Source organism: Larimichthys crocea, chromosome I (genome assembly GCF_000972845.2).
Source record: "Larimichthys crocea isolate SSNF chromosome I, L_crocea_2.0, whole genome shotgun sequence".
NCBI classification, from domain to species: Eukaryota; Metazoa; Chordata; class Actinopteri; family Sciaenidae; genus Larimichthys; species Larimichthys crocea.
Window position 1 is genome coordinate 16,077,228 of NC_040011.1, and position 14,129 is coordinate 16,091,356.

Below are 14,129 nucleotides of genomic sequence, written 5' to 3' on the forward strand. Positions count from 1 at the left end.
TGCTGAAACGTACTTGTGCATCACTTGCAGAGTCAAACCTGAAACTTCACAAAATCGCATCGAACAGTGTTGCTGTGATGCAAGCTTTCGAACCTGAGGAACTAGCTACAGGCATCAGAGACTTAGGTCTTGACAATGAGACTCTGCCAACCCAAAGGAGCCTGGGCTTATGCTGGGACATAAAAACAGACACCTTCACTTTCAAAGTAGCTGTCGCCGACAAGCCATACACCCGTCGAGGGGTGCTTTCTATCATCAACAGCATCTTTGATCCCTTAGGACTTGCAGCACCAGTGACAGTTAGAGGCAGATCGTTGTTGCGACAGCTCTCCATTGGAGTTCAAGACTGGGATGCTCCTCTTCCTGATGAGAGCATGAGCCAATGGGAGACTTGGAAAGCATCACTCCAGGAGCTAAGCAATCTTCACGTACCTTGTTGCTATGTACCAACATCACTCTCAGCATCCACGTACACTGAGCTATGTGTCTTCTCTGACGCATTAAACTGGGCCATAGGCGCAGTAGCGTACTTACGAGCTGTCACCGAAGAAGGTCACTGTGAAGTTGGATTTGTGCTTGGAAAAGCAAAACTTGCACCACAGCCAGAGCCCACAATTCCGCGTCTTGAACTGTGTGGAGCCGTTTTGGCGGTCGAGATGGCAGAGCTCATCTTAGATGAAATGGATCACAAACCAAATGTTGTAAGGTTCTATTGTGACAGCCGAGTCGTTCTTGGTTACATCTACAATGACTCAAAGCGCTTTTTTGTGTATGTGCACAATCGTGTGCACCGGATTCGCCAGACAACATCTCCTGAGCAGTGGAACTATGTTTCCTCAGAGCAAAACCCAGCAGATCTAGCCACCAGATCTGTACCTGCATCGCAGATCATGGACACCATGTGGTTCAAGGGACCTGACTTCCTTTACAAACCTCCGAAACCTGAAGTGCATGAGAACTTTGAACTTGTAGACCCAGAAGTGGATGTAGAAGTGAGACCACAAGTGATTGCTCTTGCTACATGCACTGAAAGCAAGGAACTTACTTCAGAGCGTTTCCAGCGCTTTTCAACCTGGAATTCTCTACTGAGAGCTTTCTCCTTGTTGATTCACCAAGCCCGCTCTCACAGGACAGCTGGCTCCAGCGACACAACACAGCACACATGCAAAGGGTGGCATCGATGCGGCAGGCCTTACACTCCTGAAGATCTTGCAGCTGCCAAGAGGCTTATCCTTGAGACTGTTCAAAGAGATGCATTTCCTGATGAGTACGGTGCCCTGAAAGCAAAAAAGGAAATCCCTAGTTCGAGCTCACTCCTGAATTTAGATCCATACATGAGTGACGGTCTGTTGAGGGTCGGAGGACGTCTCAGACATGCCTCTCTTGAGTCAGAGATAAAATATCCCATCCTCCTCCCTAAGCAAAATCATGTAACTAAGTTGCTTGCAAGACATTATCACAACGAAGTGAGACACCAGGGAAGGCAGTTCACAGAGGGAGCTATTAGAGCAGTGGGACTGTGGATCGTCGCCGGAAAGAGGCTAATTGGATCTATAATCCATCACTGTGTAACATGCCGCAAGCTCAGAGGGAAGGTAGAAGTCCAAAAAATGGCTGACCTACCTCCAGAACGACTTGAAACATCTCCACCTTTCTCTTATGTTGGGTTGGATGTTTTTGGACCGTGGACAGTTGTCACCCGACGCACACGAGGCGGTGCGGCTCAAAGCAAAAGGTGGGCGGTTATGTTCACTTGTATGAGTACCAGAGGTGTACACATTGAAATTATTGAGTCTCTGGATACCAGCAGCTGCATAAATGCATTGCGAAGATTCTTTGCAGCTAGAGGCCCAGCAAAACAGCTACGGTCAGACAGGGGCACCAACTTCCTTGCTGCCAGTTCAGAGCTAGGCATGAGATCACCTGATGAAAAGCAGTCGAACATCTTGAAGTATCTCCATAGCAGCGGCTGCACATGGGAGTTCAACCCGCCTCATGCCTCTCATATGGGAGGCGTATGGGAGAGGATGATAGGTGTGACACGAAAGATCTTTGACTCCATGCTTTTGCAGAACAAACACACTCATCTGACTCATGACGTGCTTTGCACATTGATGGCAGAGGTATCTGCAATAATCAACGCCAGACCCTTGGCCCCAATCTCATCTGACCCCTCCTCGCCGCTCCTGCTTTCCCCAGCAATGCTTTTGACTCAGAAACCAGGCTTACCTGCTCCACCGGGAAACTTCACTGGAAAAGACCTCTTGAAATGCCAGTGGAGGCGAGTACAAGCACTCGCTAATGAATTCTGGAGCCGCTGGAGAAACGAATACATCAGCACCCTTCACTCAAGGCGCAAGTGGCACAGGACACGTCGCAACCTACAACCGGGGGATGTCGTGCTGTTGAAACAAAGCCAAGCACCAAGGAATGACTGGCCAATGGCTTTGGTCACATCCACTTTTCCAAGTAGAGAACGAAAGGTTCGCAAGGTTGAAGTGAGGACATCTTTTCAGGGCACCCTCAAAACTTACCTGAGGCCCATCTCTGATGTCATCATTCTCTTGGAGTTCTAAAGTTAGCACCAAATTAAAAGTTTGTCTAACAACATTGAAAATATTCTAGTGTACACTGACAGATATTGATTATTGTATACAAAATATATTTTTCTACTGACTCTGCCCCCAGCAGTGCATAGCTCTACTTCTCTACTGTAGCAAGAAGTAGATCATACAACCCCACTTCAAAATACCACAGCTATACATTTGAAAGTTTCATATGTAAGATTCTGAAAAAAAAACTCTTCCATGATGACTGTAAAGGACAAAAAATGAATATAGCATAAACAATTCATTGCAGAAATAATTAAATATTTGAATGAATATTGTATTTTTATACTCAGTTAGGATATTATCTAAATTCAAATCCTGAAACCATTTTAGGAGATGTATTTCTGTAATGTCATCCTAAATTGAGACACAGACTTAAAAATGCCCCAGGTCCCAACCAACAACTGTACAAAAGCTACAAAAACTTCAAAATACAAATTATAATAAATATAACAATATCTGAACAATTTTTTTTTTTTAGGGGAAACCAGAGCACCTGGAGAAAAACCCACAATACTTGATGTTATTTTACTCCTCCTCCCTCCTCCTCTTCCACCTCTTTGGTTTCCTCAACCCCAGAAAGTGACGGACTCTCTTCCAGACAGAGGGTGGTTCTGCTGTCTTCTGTGGAAGATTTCCTTCAGCCGCTTTCTGGCATTCGAGGGCCGGTGCAGGACTGATGGTCTCCTGCTGTTCGCCCGGCATTTCCTCTGGAACCTCAGCCTCTTTTGTTGGTTCAAAGGGCTCTGCATTAGGCATAGATTCCTGCGGCTTGTTGCACTCATCCTCACAGTCGTCATCACGACTGGTGACTTTTTGGGGAGCCTCTCTCTCATCCTTCAGCTCATTGGAGAGCTTCAGGTTGAGTGAGATCTGAACACTGAGCTGAGTTTTCAGCTCGTCCAGCTCTCTCCCAAAATTTTTCTCCTTCTCAAACGCATTTTGTTGCAAGACAGTGATCTCTTCCGCCATCTTTTGACAGAGGGCTTCCTGCTCAGTCCTCAAGTTGTGGATCTCATGCTGAAAGATGTCAACTTGTTCTATCACCATCTTGTTCAGCTGTTTTTCTAGAGCCTTGTTCTTCTCTCGCTCCTGCTGGAGTGCAGTGGTGGCTTCATCAAAGTCAATTTGCAGTTGTTTCTTCTGCAAGATCTCGTTATCAAGATCACGCTGAAGGACAGCAGCCTGCTCTCTGTTTTTGAGAGCATCATCTTCACACCTTGCAATGAGCAGTTGGTATGAAATGCACAGCCGTTCCAGTTCCTCTTGGAGATGCTTGTTTATGTTCTTCTCCGCCTGGAGCTCATTGGTGAATGTCTGCTCATCGACGATGTGAGCCACTTGCAGCTCCACATGGTCCACTTGGGGTAAACCCTGTCCAGTAAGAGATGGTCTCTTTTCTGAGCAAGCTTCATCAAAATGAAGACTTGGCTCGTTTAAGTCAGCTTCGATAGCTTGAGGGTCTGACTTGTCATTCTTTTCATCTGACTTTGTTTCTGAGTCTAGATGATTCAAGGGTGTAAAAGTCATACACTGAAGTGCCTCATGTGGATATGAGCTGGTGTCCATGTATTTTTTCAGGTGATACATTGCCAGAAACGGGTTATTTAAACAGTCCCTCGGAGTAAGTCTTGTTTCAGGATTCGGATCAAGAATTGACATGAGGAGGCTTAGGAATTCCATCCTATCGCGATACTCAATGTCACTTTTTTTGGCTGGGTATGTCTTTATTGCATCCTGCAAATCCTCAACGAAGTCGAAAAACGTGAACGATATTTGGGTTTGGATGCCTGTCACCTGTGTGAACTCTTCTGGTGACCTCAGCCTAAAGCCTGGATTGTAGGGGTCCTCATTCAGGCTGAAATATGCCCAGCTGTATAATCCAGCACTCAACAAGTCATCTTCAGGCCGACCCAGCAGGTGCACCATAGATCTAATCACATTATATGAACATTCTCTAGGGAAAAGCTCCCTACCAAAATATAAGAATGCCATAACGCATCCCACTCCCCACATGTCAACCGCTTCCGTCAGGGGGAGGCCTAAGGTCACCTCTGGAGCCCGAAATGAAGAAGGCTGCATGATTGTTCCGATGCTCACTTCGCTCACCCGTCTGGCCAGACCAAAGTCAATCAGTTTGATTTTAAATGGCTGGTCATTTTGGTTCACCAGCATTATATTGTCAGGCTTTAAATCCGTATGGATGATACCAATACTCTTTAAAGCATCAAATGCTATCATGAGCTGACGGGCTACAGGACGAATTTCATTAAGATTTAAAGGAATCCACCTTCTCTCCTCCATGAGGTCCCAAAGGCTCCTGTCCAACATTTCAAAGGCCAGACAGGAGAGGTTTTTGAACATGAAATCCTCCATGAAATTGACAATGTTATTTTTGTCTGGATCAAGAGTCCTGATCGCTTTTAGCATGTTTATCTCCTTTTGAATGACTTCTGAGACATTTCCATCGTCTTTGTGGATTTTCACTGCCACGTGACTGCCTGTTGTTAAATTGATACATTTGGTGACTTTTCCAAATGATCCCTCACCACTGAAGTCTATAACCTGATAGCATGTGGTGCTGCTGTACAGTACATCATGCTTCTGAACCTCATATGGGGTGGCTGGTGTGTACTTTGTGCAAGTTGAAGACATTTTCGCAGTTAAATGTTTCCAAACACAGAATAACTCACTTGTGTTCTTCTCTCTGAAGGTAAACAGAGGGAGCTGACTGGGTTCAGCCTATAGTATAAAAGTCTGTAAAATGACCATGTGACATCAGTGACATCATCGAATTCTTTGGAGATAAAAGGACATGAGAAAATGACTATGTGACATCATCAAGTTCCGTGGACATAAAAGGACATGAAGAAAAACAACAACAACAAAAAAAAAACACATTCAAATCAAAACATTCCAAAAACTGTGTGTGTGTGTGTGTATGTGTGTGTATGTGTTTGTGTGTGTGTGTGTGTATGTGTATGTGTATGCGTGTGTATGTGCGTGTGTGTGTGTGTGTGCATGCATGTGTGTGCGCTTTACCAAGACTTTTTTTCCCTTTTAATGCTCTGAATAAAGAAGTGACAAAACACATTGCTAATAACTTATACTTTTCATGAGACAACAAAATATTTATATGATAAAACAGGAATGGCAAAAATGTTTTATACAATAAAGTGAAATTATTCACTAGTTACAGGGAGGTTTTTGCAGATTTGCAAATTTTTCACCACCTGCTCCACATCACCTGCTCCTCAGTAATTACCGTTTTTCACCACCTGCTCCACATCACCTGCTCCTCAGTAATTACCGTCTGTACATATTCCAGGCTGTGGTGTTTTGCTGTCCTTATGTGAATGAACAATGAATAACTTGAGATGGTTTAATGGCGCAGGAGAGTTTACGAGACGTGTTAGGAGAAGTCTCTTCTTCCACTTTGAATTTTAAGCTCCACAGTGGATCACTGCAACCCTCAGATGAACAACACTGGGCATTTTTTAAGGAGAAATTAGGATTACATTTTAATTCAATGAGTCAGCATTTCAGATCTGTCAGGATTCAGGTTCAGTGTGAGTGGATCAATTACTTTGCCCCTAACCTTTTTTCACCGAGAACAGAGCCAGGTTAGCCAGGCTGCCCCCGCTTCCAGTCTTTATGCAAAGCTAGGCTAAAAACACTCTGACTTTAGCTCTGTGCTAAATGTGCAGACATTAAACTGTTCATTCTTCCCATCAGAGATTTCTTTAAATGTTTACTATTCATTTTAAAGTATAAGTTATGCACTGTGATTATTTATTTATTACAGCCTGGTGTAGAATTTGGCCCTGTTGTTATCAGAGGTGGGTGGTGATTATTTACCCAAGGTGGCCTTCTGCTTACACACAAGCAATGTTGTTGTCTATCTTGGAGCACTGAGCTTTGACTCCAACTACAGATATATTTACTCAGCCACTGAATGAGAAAAGCAAAGCAAACACACTCTTTCCAATGGCTCACCTTTGCTACTTAATCTAACTGTCTCTTTTCTCAACAAGCACAAAGACCCTCTAGAAAACAAAATAAATGTTGAGCTTGGAAACAGGGTTATTTCAGTTCAACATAAATATTGAACTTACATTCGTTCCTATTTTTCATCAACATAAAATATACATACATAATAAATATTATGTTGACTTGGTGCCATATTCTGCCTTAGTACTTAATGCTTCTGTGACAGCAACAATAATGCAAATATGCAATAGTGCATATAAAAAGTGCCAACAGCCCGCAGTTCAGCCTACCATGCCATCTCTGTATTGACCTCCTTTTTTAAGCTTTTTCCTTCTGCTGGTCTGGAAGCTGCAAACTGCTTAATACTTTATTTCTTAAAAGAATGCAACTGAGCTGAAAGTTACTGCTTCTCTAACAATAAATGATTAGCTTTAGGGTGCTGTCTCCTGCAACCTTTTGACACCCACTGACTTATATTAGATGGAGGTAGATCAGTGTTGTTAATTAGTGTTATTTGACAAGTAAATATTGGAAATCTAAAGCTTTTTAATCAAATTACTTACTGTATAACTTAATTTGAGATAATAATAATTTGATTAAAAACAAGTAATTTGTTTCTTTTAAAGATCTAATAATATATTCATTAAAGTTGAACTAAATCCCCAAATTATGCTAGTTCCCGCTCTTTCTAAGCAAATTTAAAAAAAATGCAGTAGAGGACAGTCGCTATTGTGAATATGTCACAGTCTGCTGGAGCTTCAGTAGCCCCTCAAAGCTCAAGGCTAACTCTGCCGGTCTCTCTATGGACCTCTGGTCAGCAGAATAATTCAAAAACTTTGCAGTAAACTGTCAAGATTTGGACCTGAATTGAGTAACAACACTACTAAATACCCATATACCCTGGTTTTCAAGTGAGAAAAGTGGTTTGGGGGGTTAGTTACACTTTTAGCATGCTTAAGCTTTAATGCTGGTGCGGAATTCTATTGCCTGGTCACCACGATGGAACCAGTTTGGTTCTCTGCTAAATTTACAGTGATGATGTTGACACAGCAAATCTTTTGGAGAACATGGGTCATGGGGGTCACATAATTAATTTGGGAATGATGTATTCGGTAAACTCTGATGTGACACTCAATGGAGGTGAATGGATTTGCCTGTAATGTGTGTTTATTTTTTACAGTTCCATATATTTAACCAGTCTTTTATACATTATGTCCTACATATCATTACATGACCCCAGTGCATTACAATGTCAAAAGCTTAAAAAATGCTCTATTGTGTGTCCGTACCTCTAATGGAATTCACAGCGGGGAACACAGGCTGGCCTCTCTATGGGTATCGCCATTTGTTGAGTGATGAATAGAGTAGAGGGGAGGGTCAATGACTTCAAGCACAAGGTGGACTTTTAAGAGCCCCGGTGATGTGAGAGAGCCTTTTTCCAGACAAAGCGCTCCAACAGTGTTTCATCCAAATCAGAGTTATAAATAATACAAGACTCAAATGAACGTCACAATTGCCTCCAAGGTCTCGGACCGGAAAAAATAGCTGCATTAAGTAAAGAGGAAAAATAGACTCCTTTGCTTGCCATATAAATTTCTTCCCATGTTGCCTAAAAAAGCCGTAAGGCCGACATCACAAAAGCAAAGGCAACAGTGGATCCAATTATCATTTCACAGTGAAGGAGCCTGCATGCCGTTGCCTCATGCCAGATGACTTCATATTCCTTGATAAAGCAAGACATATTACAGTCTGTTTCTTCAATAGACAGACATGCAAAGCCACTTACTGGCCTATTGTAGTCTACATCAGAAATTATAAGTGGAAGTCTGATTCATACATTCAAGGTAATGAGAAATCCGGTGTTACAGTGGCAGCTCTGTGCTCTAAAGCACTGATTCATTTGAAGCGCAGCTGACTTCCCAGTACCAGCACAGGCCTATGACTCTTTCAAAGTGCTCAGGCGTCTGGGACATCTGAGGGACTGATCTCAACATATCGCTGCGCTGCAAATGAATTGGTCCCGCAGGTCTCCAGAGCTGTCAGCAACTCACATTGCATGAGAGCTTCATTCATCAACACATTTTCCCTGTGAGCAGCAAGTTTTTGAAAAAAAAAAAAAAAAGACAAAAAGAAATGTAGCAAAATTTTTTTCTGTTTTTTTTTTTAGTGTGCTGAATATCCATGTGGCATCGTGGAACTAAATCATGAACTGGTGTTTGTCAGGTTTCTATATTTAATATAATATAACTGTTACTGTATAGTTGAGTTTATGGAACGGTCAAACTGCACTTCATTAGCATTGATATACTACAAATATTAAATGTGTTATTCCTGGTGGAATTTAGCCATCAATTGCCCATAGGTGTGAATGTGAGTGTGAATGGTTGTTTCTCTATGTCTCAGTCCTGTGATGAACTGGTGACTTGTCCGAGGTGTACCTCACCTGATTGGCTCCAGCCCCACTGTGACCCTGATAAAGATAAGCGATTATAAGACAGTTAGAAAACGGGTGGGTGGATGTTTGATTGAAAACATTATTGTCCATACATGTTGAACTGTCACAATACAAACAATTTACTTATTCTTTCTATAAAAAAAAAAGTAAAGAGTGGGTTAAATAATGCAGGATGCCCCCAGATGAAAGCTCAAGGTAGAACTTTATATTTAGGAGTTTACTCCTTACTGTAGACTTGGTTTGACTAAGTTTATTCGCATCAGCCCACCACTCAGACATGAATGTGAAATAACTTAGGAATGAAACTGAATGAATTGAGCATATGAAGGTTTTCAAACAAGGGGAGATGATCTGATCTGATCTTGAGTGAAAATTACTTCCAATAACTGCTTCTTTGAAGAATTTTGTAGTCAGTTTCTCAAAATGGGACTGAGAAAATTACAGTTGATTGTAGAAAATGACTGGAATTGTTAGAAGCATTCATGCATTCATCTCATTGCAAATAAAATCTTTCTTTTTCGGAAAATTTGAATGATTAGAACTGAATATTAATAAAAAATTGCCTGATAAGATTTTTTCAGTGCAGAATAAAAACATTCCTATAATAAATAAGACTCACTATTTCAAAGTCAAACACGGTCATTCAATTTTCCTAAATGCAGTCACACACATTTCATCATATACTGCAGACGTTTTCTTCAGAGGTTATTCACTTTTCTTTTTAGTATTGCTGTGGAAGTCGCTTTTATCGCAGCAATCTCTAAATCTTCGGTGCTCAGTTAAACAGCAACTTAGACGTACACTTCTTCAGACATGGAGCATTTTGAACATCAAAGTATTTACATAACATTTATTGGATGACACTCGAGCACTGACTTTCTTGTGACCCTAGCTGAGAAGCAGTTGTGAGGGTAATGATGATTACACAGCAATGTCAACTATCTGGGCCCAGTACTTGACGCTGTGTAATCCAAACTCTCAGGCAACACAGCGCTTTCTTTTTGGGGAGGTGATAATTTACTGGAGAGGTGTGGGAAGCCTGGAGTGTGAGAATATCCTCGGAGTATTTGTGGAGGAGCTGCGAGCAGGGCCAGCACAGACTGACGTATCTAGCACAGACAGATGCTGAATGTGGGCTCGGCTGCCACCGATTTGGGAATGTAGGCTACGGGGGAACACATGGCGGGGCAAAGGTAGCAGGGGACCCAGGGGAGGCAGGCAGATGGGCCTATATTAGACACCTCAGATAGGTCTGCTTTTCCCTGGACGCAGCCCAACACTGTCAGGTCAGAGAGTGAAGGATCGGCCTCTTCAGATCCAGGTGGCTTCATGTTTGACCTCACTTCTCCATTCATCTGCAGCCACATGTTCATGCCTCACTCTGCACTGCATTGATGAGCAAAAAGAAGAGACACCTGCGTTTTCTTGCAGCAAAGGTAAGTGGTGCTGTAATGAATTCATTTCTGGATGCATTTTTTAACAGGAGTGCAGTCTAAGAGCAGCACAATTGGATCTATATAAAGTTGGCTAACATTAACCACCATAAGCTACTGGTCATAAAACCCAAGTGGCAACCTCCATGGCTGTGAAGTGAAGCCAACATGGAAGCGCCAGAAAGTGCAAGCTTCCAATATACAGCTGGCTAAAGAACAAGTCAGTCTCCATAAGCCCCTGTGTTAACACAACAACACAACATTCTGACAACACAACGGCTCTTCAGAAACCTGTACTGTAGACTACGTCCATGTTTAATACATTCTGTGGTCATACCAAACCAACTGTAGCAGCAAAAGTCCTGAGTGTATTTCATTGACTACAAGTCAAGTCCATTTTATACACTTCAGTATTATCACAAATTTGCCTTAAGATGTTTTAGGGAATACAACACCATCTACCCTTAGACCATCAATTAGTAAAAGAAGAGGTCTCCTGCGGCAAACAGGGAAAAAAATGGAAGAAACCTCAGAATGGGTGACAAAAAAAAAAAATCAATCATCAATCATGATGACAGAATATATACAAAGAATATGAATCTGAAAGGACGTTAAACAACTTTAAGGCTCCGCCAAACAAACATGAGCCACACATCCTCTACTGTTTGCCAATTAGGTCATTTATTTATTTTTCCTGTTGGCTATGATGACAGTCATGTCTAACAACTAACACCATATCACTTTTAAAATGTGATATAAAATATGTCAATGTTGTCTTTCAAATGTGTTTCTGCTGTCTCCAAGTGGCCAAAAAAAAATTATTGCAGGTTTAAGCATCAGCATGGTCACTCCTTAAAAGACTAAACCCCCGTGAAATAGAGTAGATACACATGAGATCATAAGAACACTGTCAGAGCACTTGTTATATATAATGGATAGATTAGTGGATAATTAGATAAAGTCAAAAGTTCAAATGATGATTAAATCCCATAAAGTTCCTCCATAGTAAATACTTCCCATCTCTGTGTAATGTGAATTGATACACGGGGAAAAAAGGGTGATCCAGGAATTGCCTGCGGCTTGTATTCAATAACAATGCAATTTCAGAGCTGCTTGTATTATTTATTGAAGTGCTGTTGAGGGCACTGAACAAATTTTCTTTATTGTCCAAATGGCTCCTTGCAAATCCCGCTTCACTGTATTTTGGCGTGACAATTATTACCCCGACTACAACGTCCTCTGCAAAGGACAAATAGACTTCTCAATGTAAGTGTACACCGATACATATGTTAATACACTGTATCTCTTGTCATAAGCTTTTCAGAGCATTAGCAGTTTAATTTACAGGCCATCTGGGGAAGTGTATTGCAGATAGCCAGATTACAATATATGGGCTTTGGATGCATACATTAGCAACTGGCCTTCAAAAAAACATTTACTGCAGTGCAGCAAGGATTACTGGGAAAATGCATAGTCTAATGATACTTCACCTGTGCTAAATGTAAACTTGATTTTCAAAGGTAAAGCACTCTACGAGTTGTGCAAAACTGAACAGGAAATCAATCCAGAATCTTCTCCAGTGCAGGTTTTACTGTCAGCATCCCTACTATGAGGCCAATTTGGCCCCTATCAGATAAATATAGGTTTTTAGAATGGTCCTTTTAATTTTAGTAATGTATGTTATCCTGCAAAAACTGCTGTAGTGTAATCAATCAGACAAAGCCTCTTTCTGACACTCCGCTTGCTATGAGGCGAGGTGTTTCCCCTGGGTCCCGGTCTTAGCTCAGGGTAAGACTAATGACTCTCTGGCTCGAGTGGCCTGAGCCTCGCTGTGGCCCTTCCTTCTGGCTCCCAGCTGCTGCAGTGCTGACAAGAAGGCTCCTTCGCTCTGATCCAATCAGGTGAAGACTTGTGTTATCTGCTGCGAGTTCGCCCATGCCGCCAACCACCTGCAAGGGCCGCCTCACCCGGGGGTTGCAGCCTACAGAGGCAGGAACAGGTCTTTCAAAGATTCGGTCCGCATTTTTCACAGCAGTTACTGCCGGGATTAGCTCTGAGCCGAGCTTCTAACGTGACCCTTTGAAATACCCTCCTACTTTGAAGAGGATCAGGATCAGTTATAGAAATTTAGGCTCTGTTGCTTCTGACCTTCAGAAAGAAAAAGAAGTTGATAAAAAAAAGTAAGCAGAGAAATAAGACTTTATATTTGCTGACTCACACTAAAAAACAGCTATAATAAATCTACACAGAACAAAAGGGGGATTGAGCCCACAAATTCAACTCAGGAGATGAGATTTTCAGCTGTCAAAACTCACTTTCTGTCCTTTACCCTCTCTGTTTCAGAGTAAAATGTCCTCCGGCGGTGGCACCCTTCGCACCTGACATTAACATGCCGCTCTGGTTTTATAGTTCATCTCTAGCATACACATTAAAATCCAATTTCTCTCTCCCTCACCCAAAATTTGTCATGCACAGCATCACCTCCTCCAATATTTTCTTCCATTCTGCCAGAGCCAACGGTGCGTCCATCATTACAAATGCATGTTGAGCACATAAGCATTGTTCCAACTTACAGAACTTTGTTTAAAATTCAAGACAAGGTCTTATAAATATACCACATGTGGGGGAATGTGCATCCAATATGACATGTAGGACATTTTCATAATATGTAATGAGGCTTAGATTTAAATGTTAAATTTGTCAGCATCATATATTATCATTTACATGTTGGAACGAGCAGATACACAATACATGATTTAATAACCTAAGAAGCTTTAAAAGCTATTTTATAACCACACTAATCAATATTCTTAATTAACATCACATTATGAGCAGTGTGTCTCCTAGTGAATAACCCACAGAGAATTATCACCAAACTCCAATATGACGAGGGTTTTAGCCTATTTTAGCTTGTTTTGATTTGACAGCTCATCAGGTATCCAACAACACAGGTATCCTTTATTTCTTGTTATTCAGGCAATCCTTTCCATCAACTCATTCAGTTATAGAAATTTGAGTCATCAAGTCCCATATTTTTGGAATGTAACCATAGAATATGGCCAAAAAAAAAGAAGAACAATATACATGAACAATATAATTCTCGAACAGTGTTTCATGACATTTTTGTTAGCGGACCTAACTCGAGGAACAGGTAACCCACATTGGGAAAAGGACAGAGACTGACAAAACTACTGAGAATGTAGAGATGATGGTGGTGAAAGGAGATACATCATAAAGTCATGCTGAGTTTCTAAAGCAGGATACTCAACCCAAGACAGCAGAGTATTCCTGTTCCCATGTGTCACAGTTGAAAACCAGCAACTAGCATGTGTGTATGAAACAGCGTGCAAATAAGGACCTGCGAGTTTGGTGAATGAAACTTGGTACACTCTTATGAGGAAAAGTCAAAAAAATATATAAAATGTATAAAAATGTACTTGCAAGAGGCCCAGTGGAGGGTGTCACATAAATGCCACCTGCTTATAGGATAGCGTGTTTTCACAAGAAGAAATGTCTGGTTCTTTTTTGGGCATCTTTCAAAGAATAAAATCAGTGCAATGCAGGTTACATAGATTTTGCCCTCATTTCAATAAAGGTAAAACCTTTAAACTGTCTACTGTTCATTCGTTTCACATCACTGGT

The 14,129-nt window shown here is 41.6% G+C and overlaps 1 protein-coding gene across 1 annotated transcript; it reads right to left on the minus strand.

Annotated features, from left to right (window-relative positions):
- Positions 1 to 3,094: 3,094 nt before the first annotated feature.
- LOC113745596 (probable serine/threonine-protein kinase yakA) lies at positions 3,095 to 5,245 on the minus strand. Its single transcript, XM_027277319.1, has 2 exons — positions 4,020 to 5,245; positions 3,095 to 3,929 (listed from the first exon to the last, which is right to left on the minus strand). The coding sequence occupies exons 1-2, from the start codon at positions 5,037 to 5,039 to the stop codon at positions 3,138 to 3,140; spliced, it is 1,812 nt and encodes a 603-aa protein (XP_027133120.1). The 5' UTR covers positions 5,040 to 5,245; the 3' UTR covers positions 3,095 to 3,137.
- Between the last annotated feature and the right edge of the window lie 8,884 nt (positions 5,246 to 14,129).